Source organism: Stegostoma tigrinum, chromosome 8 (genome assembly GCF_030684315.1).
Source record: "Stegostoma tigrinum isolate sSteTig4 chromosome 8, sSteTig4.hap1, whole genome shotgun sequence".
In the NCBI taxonomy this organism is placed as follows: Eukaryota; Metazoa; Chordata; class Chondrichthyes; order Orectolobiformes; family Stegostomatidae; genus Stegostoma; species Stegostoma tigrinum.
In genome coordinates this window covers 100,412,751-100,429,902 of record NC_081361.1, presented here as the reverse complement: position 1 = coordinate 100,429,902, position 17,152 = coordinate 100,412,751, and the positions used below count along the sequence as shown (strand labels likewise).

Sequence of the window (17,152 nt, the reverse complement as noted above, 5' to 3'; positions counted from 1 at the left end):
GGATTAAAGGAGCAACGGGACCTCGGGACTCATGTACATAATTCTCTCAAGGTGGCCAGCCAAGTTGAAACAGTTGTTACGAAGGTTTATAGGATCATTGGGTTTATTAATAGAGGATAAAAGTAAGGAAATGATGTTACATAGAATCCCTACAGTGTGGAAACAGGCCCTTCAGCTCAACAAATCCACACCAAGTCTCAGAATATCCTACCCAGACTCAGCCCCCTAAACTACACATCCCTTTGGGTAATCCACCTGGCTTGCATGTTGTTGGACTGTGGGAGGAAACCCATACAGACAGAGGGAGAATGTGCAAACTCTACACAGACAGTTGCCCGAGCCTGGAATCGAACCCGGATCCCCGGTGGAGGGAGGCAGCAGAGCTCACCACTGAGCCACCGTGCCACCTGTGGGGGAGGTGATAGCTTACTGGTATTATAACTGGACTGTTAATCCAGACACCCAGATAATTCTCTGGGGATCCAGGTTCGAATCCCACCATGGCAGATGGTGGAATTTGAATCCAATAAATATCAGGAATTAAGAATCTAATGATGACCGTGAATCCATTGTCGATGTCGAAAAAAATCACCTGGTTAACTGATGCTGCTTAGGGGAGGAAACTGCAATGCTTACCTAGTCTGGCCGACGTGTGATTCCAGACCCACAGCAATGTGGTTGACTCTTAACTGCTCTCTGGCCAATTAGAGATGGGCAATAAATGCTGCTTGGCCAGTGATGCTCTCACCCTGTGAATGAATGAAGAAAAACCTCTACAAATTATTGTTCAGACCACACTTGGAGTGCTGTGTTCAACTTTGGGCACCTTATTTAAGGAAGGATGTTCAAGGCCTGGAGAAAGTTCAAAGGATGCTTACTATAATGATACCAGAAATGAGGGATTTTAGATATATGGAAAGATTAGAGAGATTGGGCTTATTCTCCTTGGAGTAGAAAGTGTTAACAAGTGACCTTAATGAGGTGTTCCAAATTATGAACAATTTTCACAGGGTAAAGTAGGTTATTCTGTTTCCACTAGTTAGTATGTCAGAAACTAGGAGTCACAATTTCAAGATTGTCAACAAGAGAGCTCGCAGTGAGATGAGGAGAAACTTCTTTACTCAGAGAGTTGTTAGGATTTGGAATGTTATCTTTGAGCATTCCGAAGGAATGGACATTTAAGGTGATGGGGTGAGATGAAGACAGGTGGGATTGTCAGATTGGCCATGATCACATTTAAATGACAAAAGGGCTGAGTGGCCTGTTTCTAGTCCTATATCTAATGGCCTTAAATGGCAGGAGACTTGTATGTAGCAAGAAACCAACATGCTGCAGTTGGGCCGAATAGCCTGTTTTGTTTACAAAAATGCAGTGTATCTTTGTAATAATAAGTAGCTGTAATCACTTCTGAGTGAAAGTTCCAGAGTGAAAAGGAAGACAATAATGTATTGGTGAAGTAGTTATCTAGAAGCCCAGGCTTATGATCTTGGGCACAAGTTCAAATCTCATGACAGCATTGGGTAGAATTTCAATTCATTCAGTTATGATGGCACTGTTACTGTTATAGGAAGGTTCGCTAATGTCCTTTTGAGGAAGAAATCTGCCGCCCTTACCCAGTCTGGCCTATATGTGACTCCAGACCCACAGCAATGTGGGTTAACACTTAATTGCCCTCTGAAAAGAGAAAATTATTCAGCCTCCTTCCTTGGAGGAGGCTTATGTAGTTTACACAAACCCCTGGCTGGCCTGGTCATGTCCAACAGTGTAACACTCTGCAATGTCATTATACAGGTGCCTTTCTCTCTGTGTCTCTGTAAAAGAGCCAGAAACTAGAAGCAGATTAAATTGAATAATACATGATGAGTTTACAGCAGAGAGAAAGTTCCACTGATATTAACCACAGTGTTTGTTCTTCTTAAAGGGTGATGTAGGTCCTTCAGGATTAATTGGTCTCCCAGGAATTCCAGGGCCTCAGGTATGTTTCCTCATTTCCTCAATTGGAATTTCTTGATTCTCAAAAGGATTGTCTGTGAGGTGAGGCTGACATCTTTCAGATGGTTCAAGACTATCTCATTTTCTCTTTCTTCAATGCTTTGCAGGGTCTGGTAGGAAGTGTTGGACAGCCTGGATTGAAAGGTGATAAGGTGATCTACATAGTTCCCTCTTTGTTTTTTTTTCTGGATACTTTAATCTGTAAGGAATCAGTTAATCCAAGCAGAACATTTTTCCAGGGATTTGCTGAATGTTGACTTATCGAAGCAGCCTTTTTAAAGACAAAAGTTCTCTGCTTTGTCAGTAAGTTGATGTGGCAGCTCGCAACACCAGACTGCACTCTCAGATTTTTTGGGGGGGCTCTTGTTCAGCTGTTTGCTGTGGCGGGGTTTCTAAACAACACAGAGTATTTCACCAGGCTTCTAGCACCTGTGTTACTGGGCAAGCAACAATTATCATTTTTGTCAGCCCACTTGAAAAGCAACTTAATAAGCACCACGGAATCTGAAGATAATAAAGTGTGGAGCTGGATGAACACAGCAGGCCCAGCAGCATCTCAGGAGCACAGAAGCTGACGTTTCGGGCCTAGACCCTTCATTGTGCTCCTGAGATGCTGCTAGGCCTGCTGTGTTCATCCAGCCTCACATTTTATTATCTTGGATTCTCCAGCATCTGCAGTTCCCATTATCTCTGTTACCACGGAATCTGAAACAGGAAAAGTCTATTATCGTAGTGAATGTCAGAAAAATGCTGGAAAATGAGTAAAGAGAGGCAAAGTAACATTCGAGAGAGAGAGAGAGAGAGAGAGAGAGGAAAAGGGCACAGGAAGATAAAGTAAAGAAGATAAACTTCTAATGGATTTGAAGAAAAATTTCCCTAAATAATTTAAAGCCTAAGGAATGGCACTTTGTACTTGTAATATTAATTTCCAATTCCAAAGACAAAAACAGAAATTGCTGGAAAAGCTCAGCAGGTCTGGAAGCATCTGTGGAGAGAAATCAGAGTTAACGTTCAGGTCCAGTGACCCTTCCTCAGAACTCTTCAGTTCCAGAGACATTGTTTACAAATATTTAAGACTGAAAACATTGCTCAAAAGGTACTTGGACTGGAGCAGAAAGATTAGAACAGTCCTAACTTTCAGTGAGGAGTTAATCTATCTTAATGTTGCTGGTACAGGAACCTCTAACTGTGCAATGTACATGAATGGGGAATCTGACAGTGAGAGGCAATTCTCACTCTGCTGCTGGAGAGCAGCATATCTTAGATGGAAACTTCTGGATAGTCATGTCCTAACGGCACATGGTTGTTAATGGATGTTGCTGTGAATCGGTGAACAGTGAATGTGCGCTCCAACAATCTCCCAGTAATTTTCAGCAGGATCTGGGTTGATATGTGAATAATGCGGCTGGGGAGAGATGGGGAGAAATCACATGTGGAGAGGCTTTTTTTTAAATTGACTGTTGTGCTTATAAAATGACACAGGAACAAAAGTATATTTAATTCATAGATTCCAGGCTTTTCTTGCCTGACGTCATGTGATTTACACCATTCATGAGTTTAAACTACTGGCTGGCTCCAAAACCAATTGAAACCATATTGTACTTGAAGAAGTGACAGAGATTTCAGAATAATGGAAGGGCTTTGCATTTGCTGCTGTGCATGATCTTGAGGCAAACATTTTTATTAAATTGTTTTCAGATCTATAAAGTACTTGTTATTTTGCCAGAATGTGGACCCACAGCTCCCCAACTTCTAACACTGTAATTTTGTTGGATTTAATGCTTAATCCGACTCGTACATCATTTGTGAAGGTACAATGTGCTAGTTGCTTTGTGACTGATATTGAGTAACCCTCCACAAACATTGCGCTGAAATTATTTCAGGGCTCTGCTTGTATTTGGAGCACTCCCCTGGAGATTACCTCATGCATTGTGAGGTTATGAATTTCATCCAGTTACTGAACTAAGTATTTTCAATGTGTCTGCCTACCACCTGCTATTAAAGATGGCTATTCAGGACTGGGCAGGTCTAAATTCATCCTTGTAGAACTTTAAATGTGATCCCCAATCATTTCTGAAGAGGCATAAATCTCACCTTACCGGCTGTTGGAACTATTACCCATGTACAGGTAAGTCTCTGGTTATTGGTCAATGTAGAACTCCTCCTTATGGCAACACCTTAGGAATATAGACAGCTACAGTCCTCAAGGGCAATTAGGGATGGACAACAGGGCCACAATTGGATTGAAGAAAGGATCAGAGTTCAGATGGAAAGCCATAAAGACAAGGACAATGCTCATTGTCCATCCCTAGTTGCCCTTGTGCAATCGCATGTGAGCGTCCTTCCCCAAGCTTATCACTCAGTTCAGTGGCAACTAGGGATGGGTAGCAAATGCTGACTCTGTCAGTGATTCTCCCATCCAAAAATAAGGAGTCAGTGTCAGGAACCATTCTGTTCGAGAATATCCATCAATCCCAATTCATAATGTCAACAAGAAATAAAACATTGGGACATCTTTTCCCTGGAAAACAGAAAGTAGAAGAAGTGACCCAATTGAAGTGCTAAAATTAAGAAAGAGGCTGAGAAGCTAAATGTAAAATGGTCTTTCCTGCTTGAAGGAGAGGCCAGAACAAAATGTCATAAATGTACGATAATCACTAATAAATCCAATTAGGATTTTAGGAGAAATCTCTTCCCCCAGAGAATGGGAAGAATTGGAACTGACTCCCACAGGGAATGGTCGAGGTGGATGGTATCAGTGTATGTAAGGGGATGCTGGATAAGGACATGACTAGGTTTGAAGGGCTGAGTGGCCTGATCTTATTCCTTGTTCAAACGAGACAGAAAGCAATCAAAGGATAGGTTGTGATAAGGAGGAGATGGGAGGAGGTTCTTATGGAGAGGAAACATCTCAATGAATATGTTGGACTGAATGATCTGTTTCAGTTCTGGGTAAAGTTTTCTCAAAGTGACAACCCTCCACCAGATTCCCTTTCTGAATTGTAACTGGCTCTTAGTTAACATGCACCCCTCATTTCCACCTCTCCACCTTTCACAACCTTGATCAAAAACCAAAGTATTTCCAGATGCAAATAAATAGCAAAGTGGAACCTTATCTTTTTCCAATTGATTGTTCCTTGATTTTTCTTCCTCTCTCTGTCAGAAGAGCTGGGGGTTTTTGGGATTGTTGTCTGTCCTCACTGTAATATAAAACAAAACCTTGGCTCCATCAGTGATTGTTCATCAATTGTAATGTAGCAACAGTGTCTGTGATAGATTACTTCTGCAGAGTATACAAGTTATTTAAAATACCAGCTGTATGTAAGGTACTCTTCGGAATTATTTCAGTTTTTCAGATTAAAATGCTCCTCAAAACCACTTCCTATAAATTATAGAAGTTCATAATTTAGAGAAAAAAATCTTCAGTCATTAATACGGGGTGTTCAAATCATTCACAAAGTTTTATAATGATTTGTGACACATTGCTAATTTTGTCTGCACCTCATGAATTACAGCACAAAGCATTGACCAATGTATAGCCTCAGGCTATGTGGAGAAATCCTAGTGAGGCTCACTCCAATTGGAAAGATATTACATGATTCTTAAAAGCATGGGACATAGTTTTGCCATTTTTGTTTTGCCTGAGGGTAAGATTGAAAAAAAGACTCATCATTTCTGTCAACTGTTTGAAGCAGCTGTTTTCGAAGAGGTAGCGAGCGGTTTGACAATGTCTGTTTTGTGAAGTGGGGGCTCTCAGAGGCCATTGTATCAATCTCTATTTCTCTCTCTCTCTCTCTCTCTCCCCCCCCCGCCCTCGCTCTCTCTGTCTGCGACTGAACAATATCTAGGGGGATCATGGTGTGCTGGGTGCACCGGGGGAGCGAGGATACCCTGGAGACCAGGTATGTTTTCAAACTTTGGTTCGATGCACATCTCCCCCATGTCCAAATAGTTAAAAAGTTTAGTGTGGGGTTACTGACTATCAGAATAATGTGCCTGTGAAAGGAATGGACTGGCATCCTGGTTTTTACAGCTTTTTTGATGCAAACAGCTTCTGAAACCGGAATTCATTTCACAAGATTCAGTCTCATAAGAGTTACAGATTTTTACTGGGATGTCTACTTTTTTGTTTAAAAGGCACATATGGGTCATTGTTTCTTGAAAGAAATGTTTTGAAGAATGACGCTGATGTTGACATTGCTGTGAATGTTGTTTTATTTTGCACGGAGTGGGAAATGTAGTCGCGAGTCACCTCCAGCTCGGCTGAGCTGAGACAATCACCTTTGACGTGCAGAGCCCAATCAGACCAAACACATCATTGGGCTACACAACAGAGCAAAGGCAGACTTACAGATGTATAGTTGCACATATGCAGTGACTTACATTTACGTAGTGCCTTTGATATTACAACTGAGGTGTTATTGGGGCAGATGACTTGGAGCTGCGAGACAAAGATGTCATAGAGCATAGAACATAACAGCACAATACAGGCCTTTTGGCCCTCGATGTTGTGCCGACCTGTCATACCGATCTCAAGCCAATCTAACCCACACTATTCCATGTACATCCATATGCTTGTCCAATGACGACTTAACTGTACCTAATGTTGGCGAATCTACTACCGTTGCAGGCAAAGCGTTCCATTCCCTTACTACTCACTGAGGAAAGAAACTACCTCTGACATCTGTCCTACATCTTTCACCCCTCAATTTAAAGCTATGCCCCCTTGTGCTCACCGTCACCATCCTAGGAAAAAGGCTCTCCCTATCCACCCTATCTAACCCTCTGATTATTTGATGTCAGTTTGATTTGTTTTATGAGGTGGGGCCTAGCAGCAGAGGCTGATCACTGGCTCTTGGGAAGGTGTTCTTCGAGGGGTCAGTGGTGTCTCGATGGGCCGAGTGGCCTGCTTCTACGCTGTAGGGATTCTATTCGAAGTCCCATCTGCTCTGGAGGTGAGTCATATCAGATGGATTAGAAGGATGAATTCATGTGGGACAGGTAAGATTCTGATGGAGGAGTGACAGGATGGAGGCTGAAATGATGTTTCCCAGTATGGAAATATCGAGAATTAAAGGGAACGCCTGGCACATGTTCACAAATAAGGAGCTTGCCTTTGAGAAGAAAATGAGCAGGAGTATTTATTGCAGAGAGTCACCAGGAACCAAATGCCCAGTGAGCAGTGAAAACAGGATTATTCAGTATCTTCATGAATGAGGGAGACGGAATATTATTGACAAGAAGGTCAAAGGTTATGGAGTGCAGGAGTGCAGGAATACAGCACTAAAGGCCGAATTGGCTCAACAATGATCCTATTGACAGGCTCAGAAGGCTCAGGGGATGAGTGGACAACTGTTGCTTCCATATCTGAGTGCTGAGGGAGTTCTGCACTGAAATTGGGTCTGTACTGAGTGAGAGCCACACAGTCAGAGGGTCAGTGCTGAGTGAGAGCCACACAGTCAGAGGGTCAGTGCTGAGTGAGAGCCACACAGTCAGAGGGTCAGTGCTGAGGGAGTGCCGCACTGTCGGAGGGTCAGTGCTGAGGGAGCGCCGCACTGTCGGAGGGTCAGTGCTGAGGGAGCGCCGCGCTGTCGGAGGGTCAGTGCTGAGGGAGCGCCGCGCTGTCGGAGGGTCAGTGCTGAGGGAGCGCTGCACTGTCGGAGGGTCAGTGCTGAGGGAGCGCCACACTGTCAGAGGTGCCGTCTTCCTTATGAGGTGGTAAATCATGAGCTCCTCTGCCCTGTTAGGTGCACAACATTCAAATCAAGAAACGGTTGCAGGCACTTTATACGGCAAAGGCTATGGGCCCTGACAACATTCCAGCATGAATACTGAAGGCTGTCCTCACCAAGCTATTCCAGTCCAATTGCAATGCGAGCATTTACCCGACAAGGTGGACAAAATGCTCAGATATATCCTGTCCACAATAAACAGGAATCATAGAATTCCCACAGTTTGGGAACAGACTATTCCATCTGACGAGTCCACACTGGCTCTCCAAAGATCATCATGCCCAGACCTATCCCCCTATTCCAGCCTTGACCATGGCTAACCCACCAAGGGGCAGGTGATGGTCTCATGGTATTATTGCTGGACTGTTAATCCAGAGACCCAGATAGTGCTCTGGGGACCTGGGTCAAATCCTGCCACAGCATTTCATGGAATTAAGAATCTAATGATGACCATGAATATGTTGTCAATTGTTGGAAAAACCCACCTGGCTCACTCATATCCTTCAGGGAAGGAAACAGCGTCCTTACCTGGTCTGGCCTACATGTGACTCCAGACCCACAGCAATGTGGTTGACTCTTGACTGCCCTCTGGGCAATTTGGAATGGACAATAAATGCTGCCTGGCCAGCAACCCCCTCGTCCTGTTAATGAATAAAAAAAAACACCCTACACACTGTGGGCAGTTTAACATGGTCAATCTCCCTCGCCTACACACCTTTGCACTGTGGGAGGAAACCGGAGGTAACCCACGCAGACACGGGGAGAATGTACAAACTCCACACAGACAGTCACAGCTGGAATTGAACCCAGGCCTCTAGTGTTAGGAGGCAGCTGTGCTAACCACTGAGCCACCATTGTGGTAGTTTCATGGTATTATTGCTCGATGGTTAATCCAGGCACCCATGTAATGTTCAGGGTCCTGGATTCAAATTCCACCATGACAAATAGAATTTGAATTCAATAGAAATTTTGAATTAAGAATCTAATGATGACCGTGAATCCATTGTTGATTGTCGGAAAAACCCATCCGGTTCACCGTTTAGGGAGGAAACTTTATCTGGTCTGGACTACATGTGACTCTAGACCCACAGTAATGTGTTTGACTGTTAATAACACTGGGTAGAGCGGGATGAATTCAGCAGTCCAAGCAGCATAGGGGAGCAGAAGACTGCCGAGACCCTTCTTCAGAAATGGGGGAGGGGAAGGGAGTTCCAAAATAAAAAGGGAGAGATGGGGAGATCGATAGAAGATGGATAGAGGAGAAGATAGGTGGAGAGGAGACAGACAGGTCAAAGAGGTAGGGATGGAGCCAGTAAAGGTGAGTATAGGTGGGAGGTAGGGAGGGGATAGGTCAGTCCAGGGAGGATGGACAGGTGATTGGCAGATGTGCAGGTGAATGTCTGCTTGATGTGGAAAGTCTTCTTGGGGCCTGGGATAGGAGTGAGGGAGGAGGTGTGGGGGCAAGTGTAGCACTTCCTGCAGTTGCAGGGAAAAGTGCCAGGGGTGGTGGGGCTGGAGGGGAATGTGGAGCGGACAAGGAAGTCCCGGAGAGAGTGCTCCTTCTGGAAAGCAGATAAGGGTGGGGATGGAAAAATGTCTTTGGTGGTGGGGTCAGAGCATGATGCGTTGGATCCGGAGGTTGGTGGGGTGGTATGTGAGGACGAGGGGGATTCTGTTTTGGTTGTTACTGCGGGTGCAGGGTGTGAGGAGTGATTTGCGGGAAATGTGGGAGACACAGTCAAGAGCGTTCTCTACCACTGCAGGGGGGAGTTGCAGTCCTTGAAAAACAAGGACATCTGAGATGTTCCAGAGTGGAATACCTCATCCTGGGAGCAGATGTGGCGGAGGCGAAGGAATTGGGAATTGGGGATGGCATTTCTGCAGGACGGTGGGTGGGAGGAGGTGTATTCTCGGTAGCTGTGGGAGTCGGTGGACTTGAAATGCATGTCGGTTACCAGGTGGTTACCTGAGATGGAGACAGAGGGGTCCAGGAAGGTGAGGGATGTGTTAGAGATGGTCCAGGTGAACTTGAGGTTGAGGTGGAAGGTGTTGGTGAAGTGGATGAACTGTTCGAGCTCCTCTTGGGAGCACGAGGCGGCGCCGATACAGTCATCAATGTAACGGGGGAAGAGGTGGGGCTTGAGGCCAGTGTAGTTGTGAAAGAGGGACTGTTCCACATGACCTCAAAGAGGCAGGCATAGCTTGGGCCCATGTGGGTATCCATGGCCACCCCCTTAGCCTGTAGGAATTGGGAGGAATTGAAAGAGAAGTTGAGGGTGAGAACGAGTTCAGCTAGGTGGATGAGGGTGTCGGTGGAGGGGGACTGGTTGGGCCTGTGGAACTGGAAGAAGCGGAGGGCCTTTAGGCCATCTGCATGAGGAATGCAGATGTATAGGGACTGGACGTCCATGGTGAAAATGAGGTATTGGGGACCGGGGAATTGGAAGTTCTGGAGGAGGTGGAGGGTGTGGGTGGTGTCACAGACGTAGGTAGGGAGTTCCTGGACCAAGGGGTAGAAAATGGATTCCAGATGGGTGGAGATGAGTTCAGTGAGGCAGGAGCAGGCAGAGACAATGGGTCGACCAGGGCAGGCGGGTTTGTGGATTTTGGGAAAGAGATAGAAGTGGGCGGAGCGGGGTTGGGGAACAATGAGGTTGGAGGCTGTGGGTGGGAGGTCACCTGAGGTGATGAGTTTGTGGATGGTTTGGAAGATGATTTTTTTGGTGGTTGGGTGTGGGGTCACTATCTAGGGGGCAGTAGGAGGAGGTTTCGGAGATCTGGCATCTGCCCTCGGGGATGTAGAGGCCAGTGCGCTGTATCACAACTGCGCCTCCCTTGTTCACGGGTTTTATAGTGAGGTTGGGATTGGAACAGAGGGAACTGTGTTAGACTGTTAACTGCCCTCTGGGCAATAAATACTGGCCTGTCCAGTGACACTCACTCCCTTTGGAATAGGGGGATAAATCCAACCCGGCTAATTACCACCCCTTCACTGTAAATCATCAGTAAAGTGATGGAAGGTGTCAGTAACAGAGCTATCAAGCAGCACCTGCTCAGCAATAACCTGCTCAGTGACGCCCAGTTTGGGTTCCGCCAGGACCACTCAGCTCCTGACCTCGTTACAGCCTTGGTTCAAACATGGACAAAAGAGCTGAATCCCAGAGGGTGAGGTGCGAGTGACAGCCCTTGATATCAAGGCTGCATTCAACCGAGTGTGGCATCAAGGAGCCCTGGCAAAACTGGAATCACTGGGTATCAGGGGAAACATTCCCCATGTTTGGAGTCATACCTGACACATGGGAAGGTGTCCATGGCTATTGGGGGTCAGCTCCAGGTTTGGTCTGAAAAGTAGAAATAAATGCCACCGTCTCCAGGAAGAGATAATCTAACTATGGCTCTTGACATTCAATGGTGTTACCCCACTGTCACCATCCTGGGGTCTACCATTGACCAGAAACTAAACTGGACTCACCACATCAACACAACTACAAGAGCAGGCCAGAAGCTGGGAATACTGCGGTGAGTAATCACCTCCTGACTCCCCAAAGCCTGTCCACCATCTACAAGGCACAAGCCAGGAATGTGATAGAATACTAGATAACAAAGTCCCCTCCAACCCCACCACACCCGGCACTTTCCCCTGCAACCGCAGGAAGTGCTACACCTGCCCCAAACCACCTCCCTCACCCCAATCCCAAGCCCCAAGATGACTTTCCACATCAAACAGACGTTCACCTGCACATCCGCCAATGTGGTATACTGCATCCACTGTACACAGTGTGCCTCCCTCTACATTGGGGAAACCAAGCGGAGCCTTGGGGACCGCTTTGCAGAACACCTCCGCTCGGTTCGCAGTAAACAACTGCACCTCCCAGTCACGAACCATTTCCACTCCCCCTCCCAGTCTTTAGATGACATGTCCATCCTGGGCCTCCTGCAGTGCCACAATGATGCCACCCATAGGTTGCAGGAGCAGCAACTCATATTCCGCTTGGGAACCCTGCAGCCCAATGGTATCAATGTGGATTTCACAAGCTTCAAAATCTCCCCTCCCCCCAATGCATCCCAAAACCAGCCCAGCTCCCTAACTTGTTCTTCCTCTCATCTATCCCCTCCTCCCACCTCAAGCCGCACCTCCATTTCCCACCTACCAATCTCATCCCGCCCCCTTGACCTGTCCGTCCTCCCCAGACTGACCTATCCCCTCCCTTCGTCCCCACCCATACTCTCCTCTGCAGCTATCTTCTCCTCTATCCATCTTCAGTCCACCTCCCCCTCTCTCCCTATTTATTTCAGTATCCTCTCCTGATTCCCCTTTTCTGATGAAGGGTCTAGGCCCAAAACGTCAGCTTTTGTGCTCCTAAGATGCTGCTTGGCCTGCTGCGTTCATCCAGCCCCACACTTTGTTATCTTGGATTCTCCAGCATCCGCAGTTCCCATTATTTCTGTGATAGAATACTCCCCCTTGCCTGGATGGGTGAGCCCTAACAACACTCAAGAAACTTGTCACCATTCAAGATAAAGCCGCCCGCTTGATTGGCACCACATCCATAAACATCCCCTTCCTCCACCACCAACACTCAGTCGCAGCAGTGTGTACTGTCTACATGATACACTGCAGAAACTTACAAAGATTCCTTAGACTGCCCTGCTATTGCCATGACACTGCTAGGATAGAGACAGAAGATACATGAACCCCACTTGCAAGTTCCCCTCCAAGCCACTCACCATCCTGAGCTGGAAATATATCACTGCTGCTTCAGTGTTGCTGAGTAAAAATGCAGGAATTCCCTCCGTAAAGAGTCTACCTGTGACATCTCCCCATACCTTCCTCAAATTGTCTTAAAATTATGCCCCCTCATAATAGTCATTTCCACCCTTGGAAAAAGTCTCTGGCTATCCACTCTATCTATGCCTCTTATCAACTTGAAAACCTCTATCAAGTCACCTCTCATTTGTTTTCACTCCAATGAGAAAAGCCCTAGCTCCCTCAACCTTTCCTCATAAGATCTGCCCTTCAGTCCAGGCAGCATCCTGGTAAATCTCCTCTGCACCCTCTCTAAAGCTTCCACATCCTTCCTATAATGAGGTGACCAGAACTGAACACAATATTTCAAGTGTGTCTAACCAGGGTTTTATAGAGGTGCAACATAACCTCACAGCTCTTAAACTCAATTCCCCTCCCAATGAAAGCCAACACACCATACACCTTCTTTACAATCCTATCAACTTTGATAGCAACTTTGAGGGCTCTATCTGTGTGGATCCCAAGATCCCTCTGTTCCTCCACACTGCTGAGAATCCTGCCATTAACCCTGTAGGGAGTTCAAATACTCACAATTGAAGGGAGGATTCCCATTTTTGAACTTCTCTCATCTCTGAGTTCCTGCTGCTATCCTGGGTTAACCTCACACCATTGCCCCCACTTCCCCACCCTTGTGAAGAATTCCAAAAGATCAGGACAAGGAAATAAATGTTAGCCTGAGAGGCCCTGTACAGTCAGGCACAATCTTCCTCAATCAGTCTAAGTGTGACAATGTCTTCAACTGAGGGAACAGGACAGCCTTTCTGGAACCTTAACAAACCTTAATATTGGAGAAAATCAGGAATGAAACAAAGCTGAAAGCTCCACCAAGCAATCTTCCCAGCACACCCTTGTAGGCCGAGATCACTCTTTGGCTCCTGAAAGGATTTTGTTCTCCTCTCTCCACTCCTGACTAACAAACCCTCTGTCCATCCTGTGTCAGAGACATCTGTCTATCACCTCAGGTAGGGGTGGAGGCTAGATAGACCTTAGGTTTAGGGTAAAAGTTCAGCACAACATTGTGACATGAAGGGCCTGTATTGTGCTCTTCTGTTCTATGTTCTATCACTCTTCACAGTTGTGACATCCACCACCCTTCCATCATAACCACAGTCTCCCTCCCAGTGGTGGCCCCTTTCTCTCCCTCAGTTCCTCAAATCACCCAGGGTTTGCTGTGCTGTCACTGGAGTCCATTGTGCCTGGCTCCCAATGAGCAGGAGCACTGCTGGACTTGCAGGTCACCAAACTTTGGGTTCTTTGACTGTTTTCAGACTTTGTTGCTAACGAATTGCTCTGGTGAAAATGCTGACAGAAAATAACTGTTATTGTTGATCTGCCGCTCAACTATCATTGTGACCTTTCTTTAAGGGAGCGACTGGTTTGCTGGGACCACCAGGAATGAGAGGAAAACCAGGACCACAGGTATCTGAACACTGTATTCGGTTTGCTACAATGTTACTCAGAGGGATTGGGTTAACTCTTAGCTTCATGTGTAAACAATTGGCAGTGAAATTAACAAACTTTGTGTTAAATTGAGAAACGATCCATAAATGCGACTGTAAAACTCATGCAAGGGAACCGAAGAAGGTGTCGGTTCTCCTGCCCTCATTTCTCAGCATTGGGCCATGGGTTCCCATTGGGTTGCTCGATGCTTACATGTAAAGTTCTCCAGTGGTTTTCCCTTGCCTCTGGAGGAAGGCTCCCACTGCCTACCATCAGGTGTTTGGAAGGATTTACTGACAGCCAACATCACAAACACGCTTTCCATTGCCAACAAACTCAAACCCAGAGCCTCTGGCCCAGAAGTAGGGACACCACCCACTGCCCGACAAAGAAGGGATAGCCAGATTTTTAATTAGTAGTGGGTTGAAGGGTTATGGAGACCCGGCAGGAAAATGGATTTGAGACTGAGCTGAGGTCATCCATGATCGTATTGAAAGGCGAAGCAGGTTTGAGGGGCTGAATGGCCTACTTCTGCTGCTTCTATGTTCTTATGATCATCCAACTTAATGCCCTGTTCCTGCTTTCTCCCTGCATCCTATGATCCCTTTAACCATCAGATATGTATCTAATGCCTTAAAAATAGCCAATGTTTTGGTTTAAAGATAATAAAATGTGAGGCTGGATGAACACAGCAGGCCAAGCAGCATCTCAGGAGCACAAAAGCTGACGTTTCGGGCCTAGACCCTTCACCCATTATCTCCAATGTTTTGGTTTCATCTGTTTTCTGCGGTATTGAATTCCGTAGGCTCACCACACTCTGGTTTTCAAATGAACCTGTTGAACTATAACCTGGTGTCATGTGATTTCTGACCTCTGAGCAAAGCCATTCCTCCTCATCTCAGTCCTACCATGTATCCTTACTCTGCAACCTTTACATTGTGGAAGTGTTGCAACTGCCTCTATCTTAAGACGTGGAAACGGTGATTGATGGAAAATGCTCAGCAGATCTGGCAGCATCTGTGGAGAGAAATCAGGGTTAACGTTTCGGGTCTTACTCAGAACATTTCATGACATTTCTGGGCAGCCCTGATATCTTGCAGGCACTGAGCATGTGGTGACCCCCTTAAGTCAGTACAGAGCTCGATGGGCTTTGAGACAGAGACAATGAACAATAGGAGCAGCATTAAATGTACAGCCGCATGGTATTTCCTACAATAATTAAAGATAACAGATGACACAATTTCCACAGAGTTAGAACTAAACGATTTATTTTCATGAGTCTGATGAAGCTGGGGCAGTAGATGTTGTCTACATGAACTTTACTAAAGCATTTGACAAGGCCCCTTATAGAATCCCTAGAGTGTGGAAGCACGACCCTCCAAAAAACAAACCATCTAGAGGCACCACCGCCCCCCACCATCCCTTCATTTCCCACGGCTAACTCACCTTGCCTGCATATCCCTGGACACTATGGGCAATTTAGCCTGGCCAATCCACCCTAACCTGCACACCTTTGGACTGTGGGAGGAAACCCACATGGACATGAGGAGAATGTGCCAACTCCACACAGACAGTCACCCGAGGCTAGAATCAAACCTAGGGCCCTGGCACTGTGAGGCAGCAGTGCTAACCACTGTGTTACCATGGTAACTTGGTAGACTGACCCAGAAGACCCACTGGGAGTCGGTAAGTTGGATACAAATTGGCACAGTCATAGAAGACAGAAGGTGGTTGTGGAGGTGTGCTTTTTCTGACTGGAGGTTGTGACCATTGGTGTTCTGCAAATATCTGTTGCTTGTAATTTATGTAAATAGTTTGAATGAACATGTTGATAGATTCATTAATAAGTTTGCAGATGACCAAAAAACTGGTGGAGTTGTAGATAGTGAGGAAGGTTTTCAAAGGATACACAGCATGATATAGATCAGCTGGAAAGTTAGGCAGTGGAATGGCAGATGGAGTTTAATCCAGACGATTGGGAGGTCAAATGCAAGAGGAAAGTATACAGTGAATGGCAAGACCCTGAGGAGCATTGCTATACAGAGGGATCTTGGAGTGCAAGTCAACAGCTCCCTGAAAATGACAACACAAGTGAATAAGGTGTTAAAGAACAGATAGTAGGAACTGTCAATGCTGGAGAATCTGAGATAACAAAGTGTAGAGCTGGATGGACACAGCAGGCCAAGCAGCATCAGAGGAGCAGGAAGGCTGATGTTTCAGGTTTGGACCCTTCTTCAGCTTTCCTGCTCCTCTGCTGCTTGGCCTGCTGTGTTCGTCCAGCTCTATGCCTTGTTATTTAAGGTTTAAAGAAGGTGAGAGATATGCTTGTCTCATTGATTAGAACACTGAGTATAAAAGTTGTTAAGTCATGTTGCAGCTGTGTAAGACTTTAATTAGACCACATTTAGAGTATTGTGCGCAGTTCTGGTCACAACACTATAGGAAGGATGTGGAGGCTTCGGAGAGGGTGCAGAAGAGGTTTACCAGGATGTTACCTGGATTGGAGAGTATTAGCTATAAAGAGAGGTTGGACAAACTTGAAACGTTTTCACTAGAGTATCGGAGGCTGAGGGGTGACCTGACAGAAGTATATCAAATAATGAGAGGCATGGGTAGAGTAGTCAGAGCCTCCTTCCCAGGGTGCAAATCACTAAAGAGTATTGGTGAGAGGGAATAGTTTAAAGGAAATGTGCAAGGCAGGGTTTTTACACAGAGGGTGGTAGATACTTGCAATACACTGCCGGGGAGGTGGCAGAAGCAGATATCATGGCAATGTTTCAGAGACGTTTGGACAGGCACATGAACAGGCAGGGAATAGAAGGATATGGACCATGTGCAGGCAGCAGATGGAATTAGTTCAGAATAACATCATGATCAGCACAGACATGGTGGGCTGAAAGGCCTGTTCCTGCTCTATACTGTTCTGTGTTCTATATACAAAGGATTGAAGCACTCGCTTGAAGAAGAACTGTTTTGTCCTTCTATGTTTCTGATATTCAGAAAGACCTGGCTGACGTGTTTTTTTTCCTTACTTTTCGTCTCAGGGTAAAGTTGGAGACCCCGGACCACAAGGATTACCAGGTCCTCGAGGACCAGAGGTTAGAGCTTCAAAGTAATGAATTGTTGTTGCGATTTCTCATTTCATAAGCAAACAATTTGATGTCCCCACACCAGTTTGCAG

At 46.0% G+C, this 17,152-nt stretch overlaps 1 protein-coding gene across 4 annotated transcripts in view; it reads left to right on the top strand.

Annotated features, from left to right (window-relative positions):
• Nucleotides 1-17,152, top strand: part of LOC125456638 (collagen alpha-1(XXIV) chain) — a 373,921-nt gene that overhangs the window by 198,482 nt on the left and 158,287 nt on the right. For 3 of the 4 annotated variants that reach the window (XM_059648175.1, XM_059648174.1, XM_059648176.1), the window contains 5 exons: nt 1,922-1,975; nt 2,100-2,144; nt 5,841-5,894; nt 13,897-13,950; nt 17,016-17,069. In XM_059648175.1, the coding sequence (XP_059504158.1) occupies nt 1,922-1,975; nt 2,100-2,144; nt 5,841-5,894; nt 13,897-13,950; nt 17,016-17,069 (261 nt within the window). The remainder of the gene's footprint in view (nt 1-1,921; nt 1,976-2,099; nt 2,145-5,840; nt 5,895-13,896; nt 13,951-17,015; nt 17,070-17,152) is intronic. The other variant, XM_048539953.2, reaches the window with a different exon arrangement.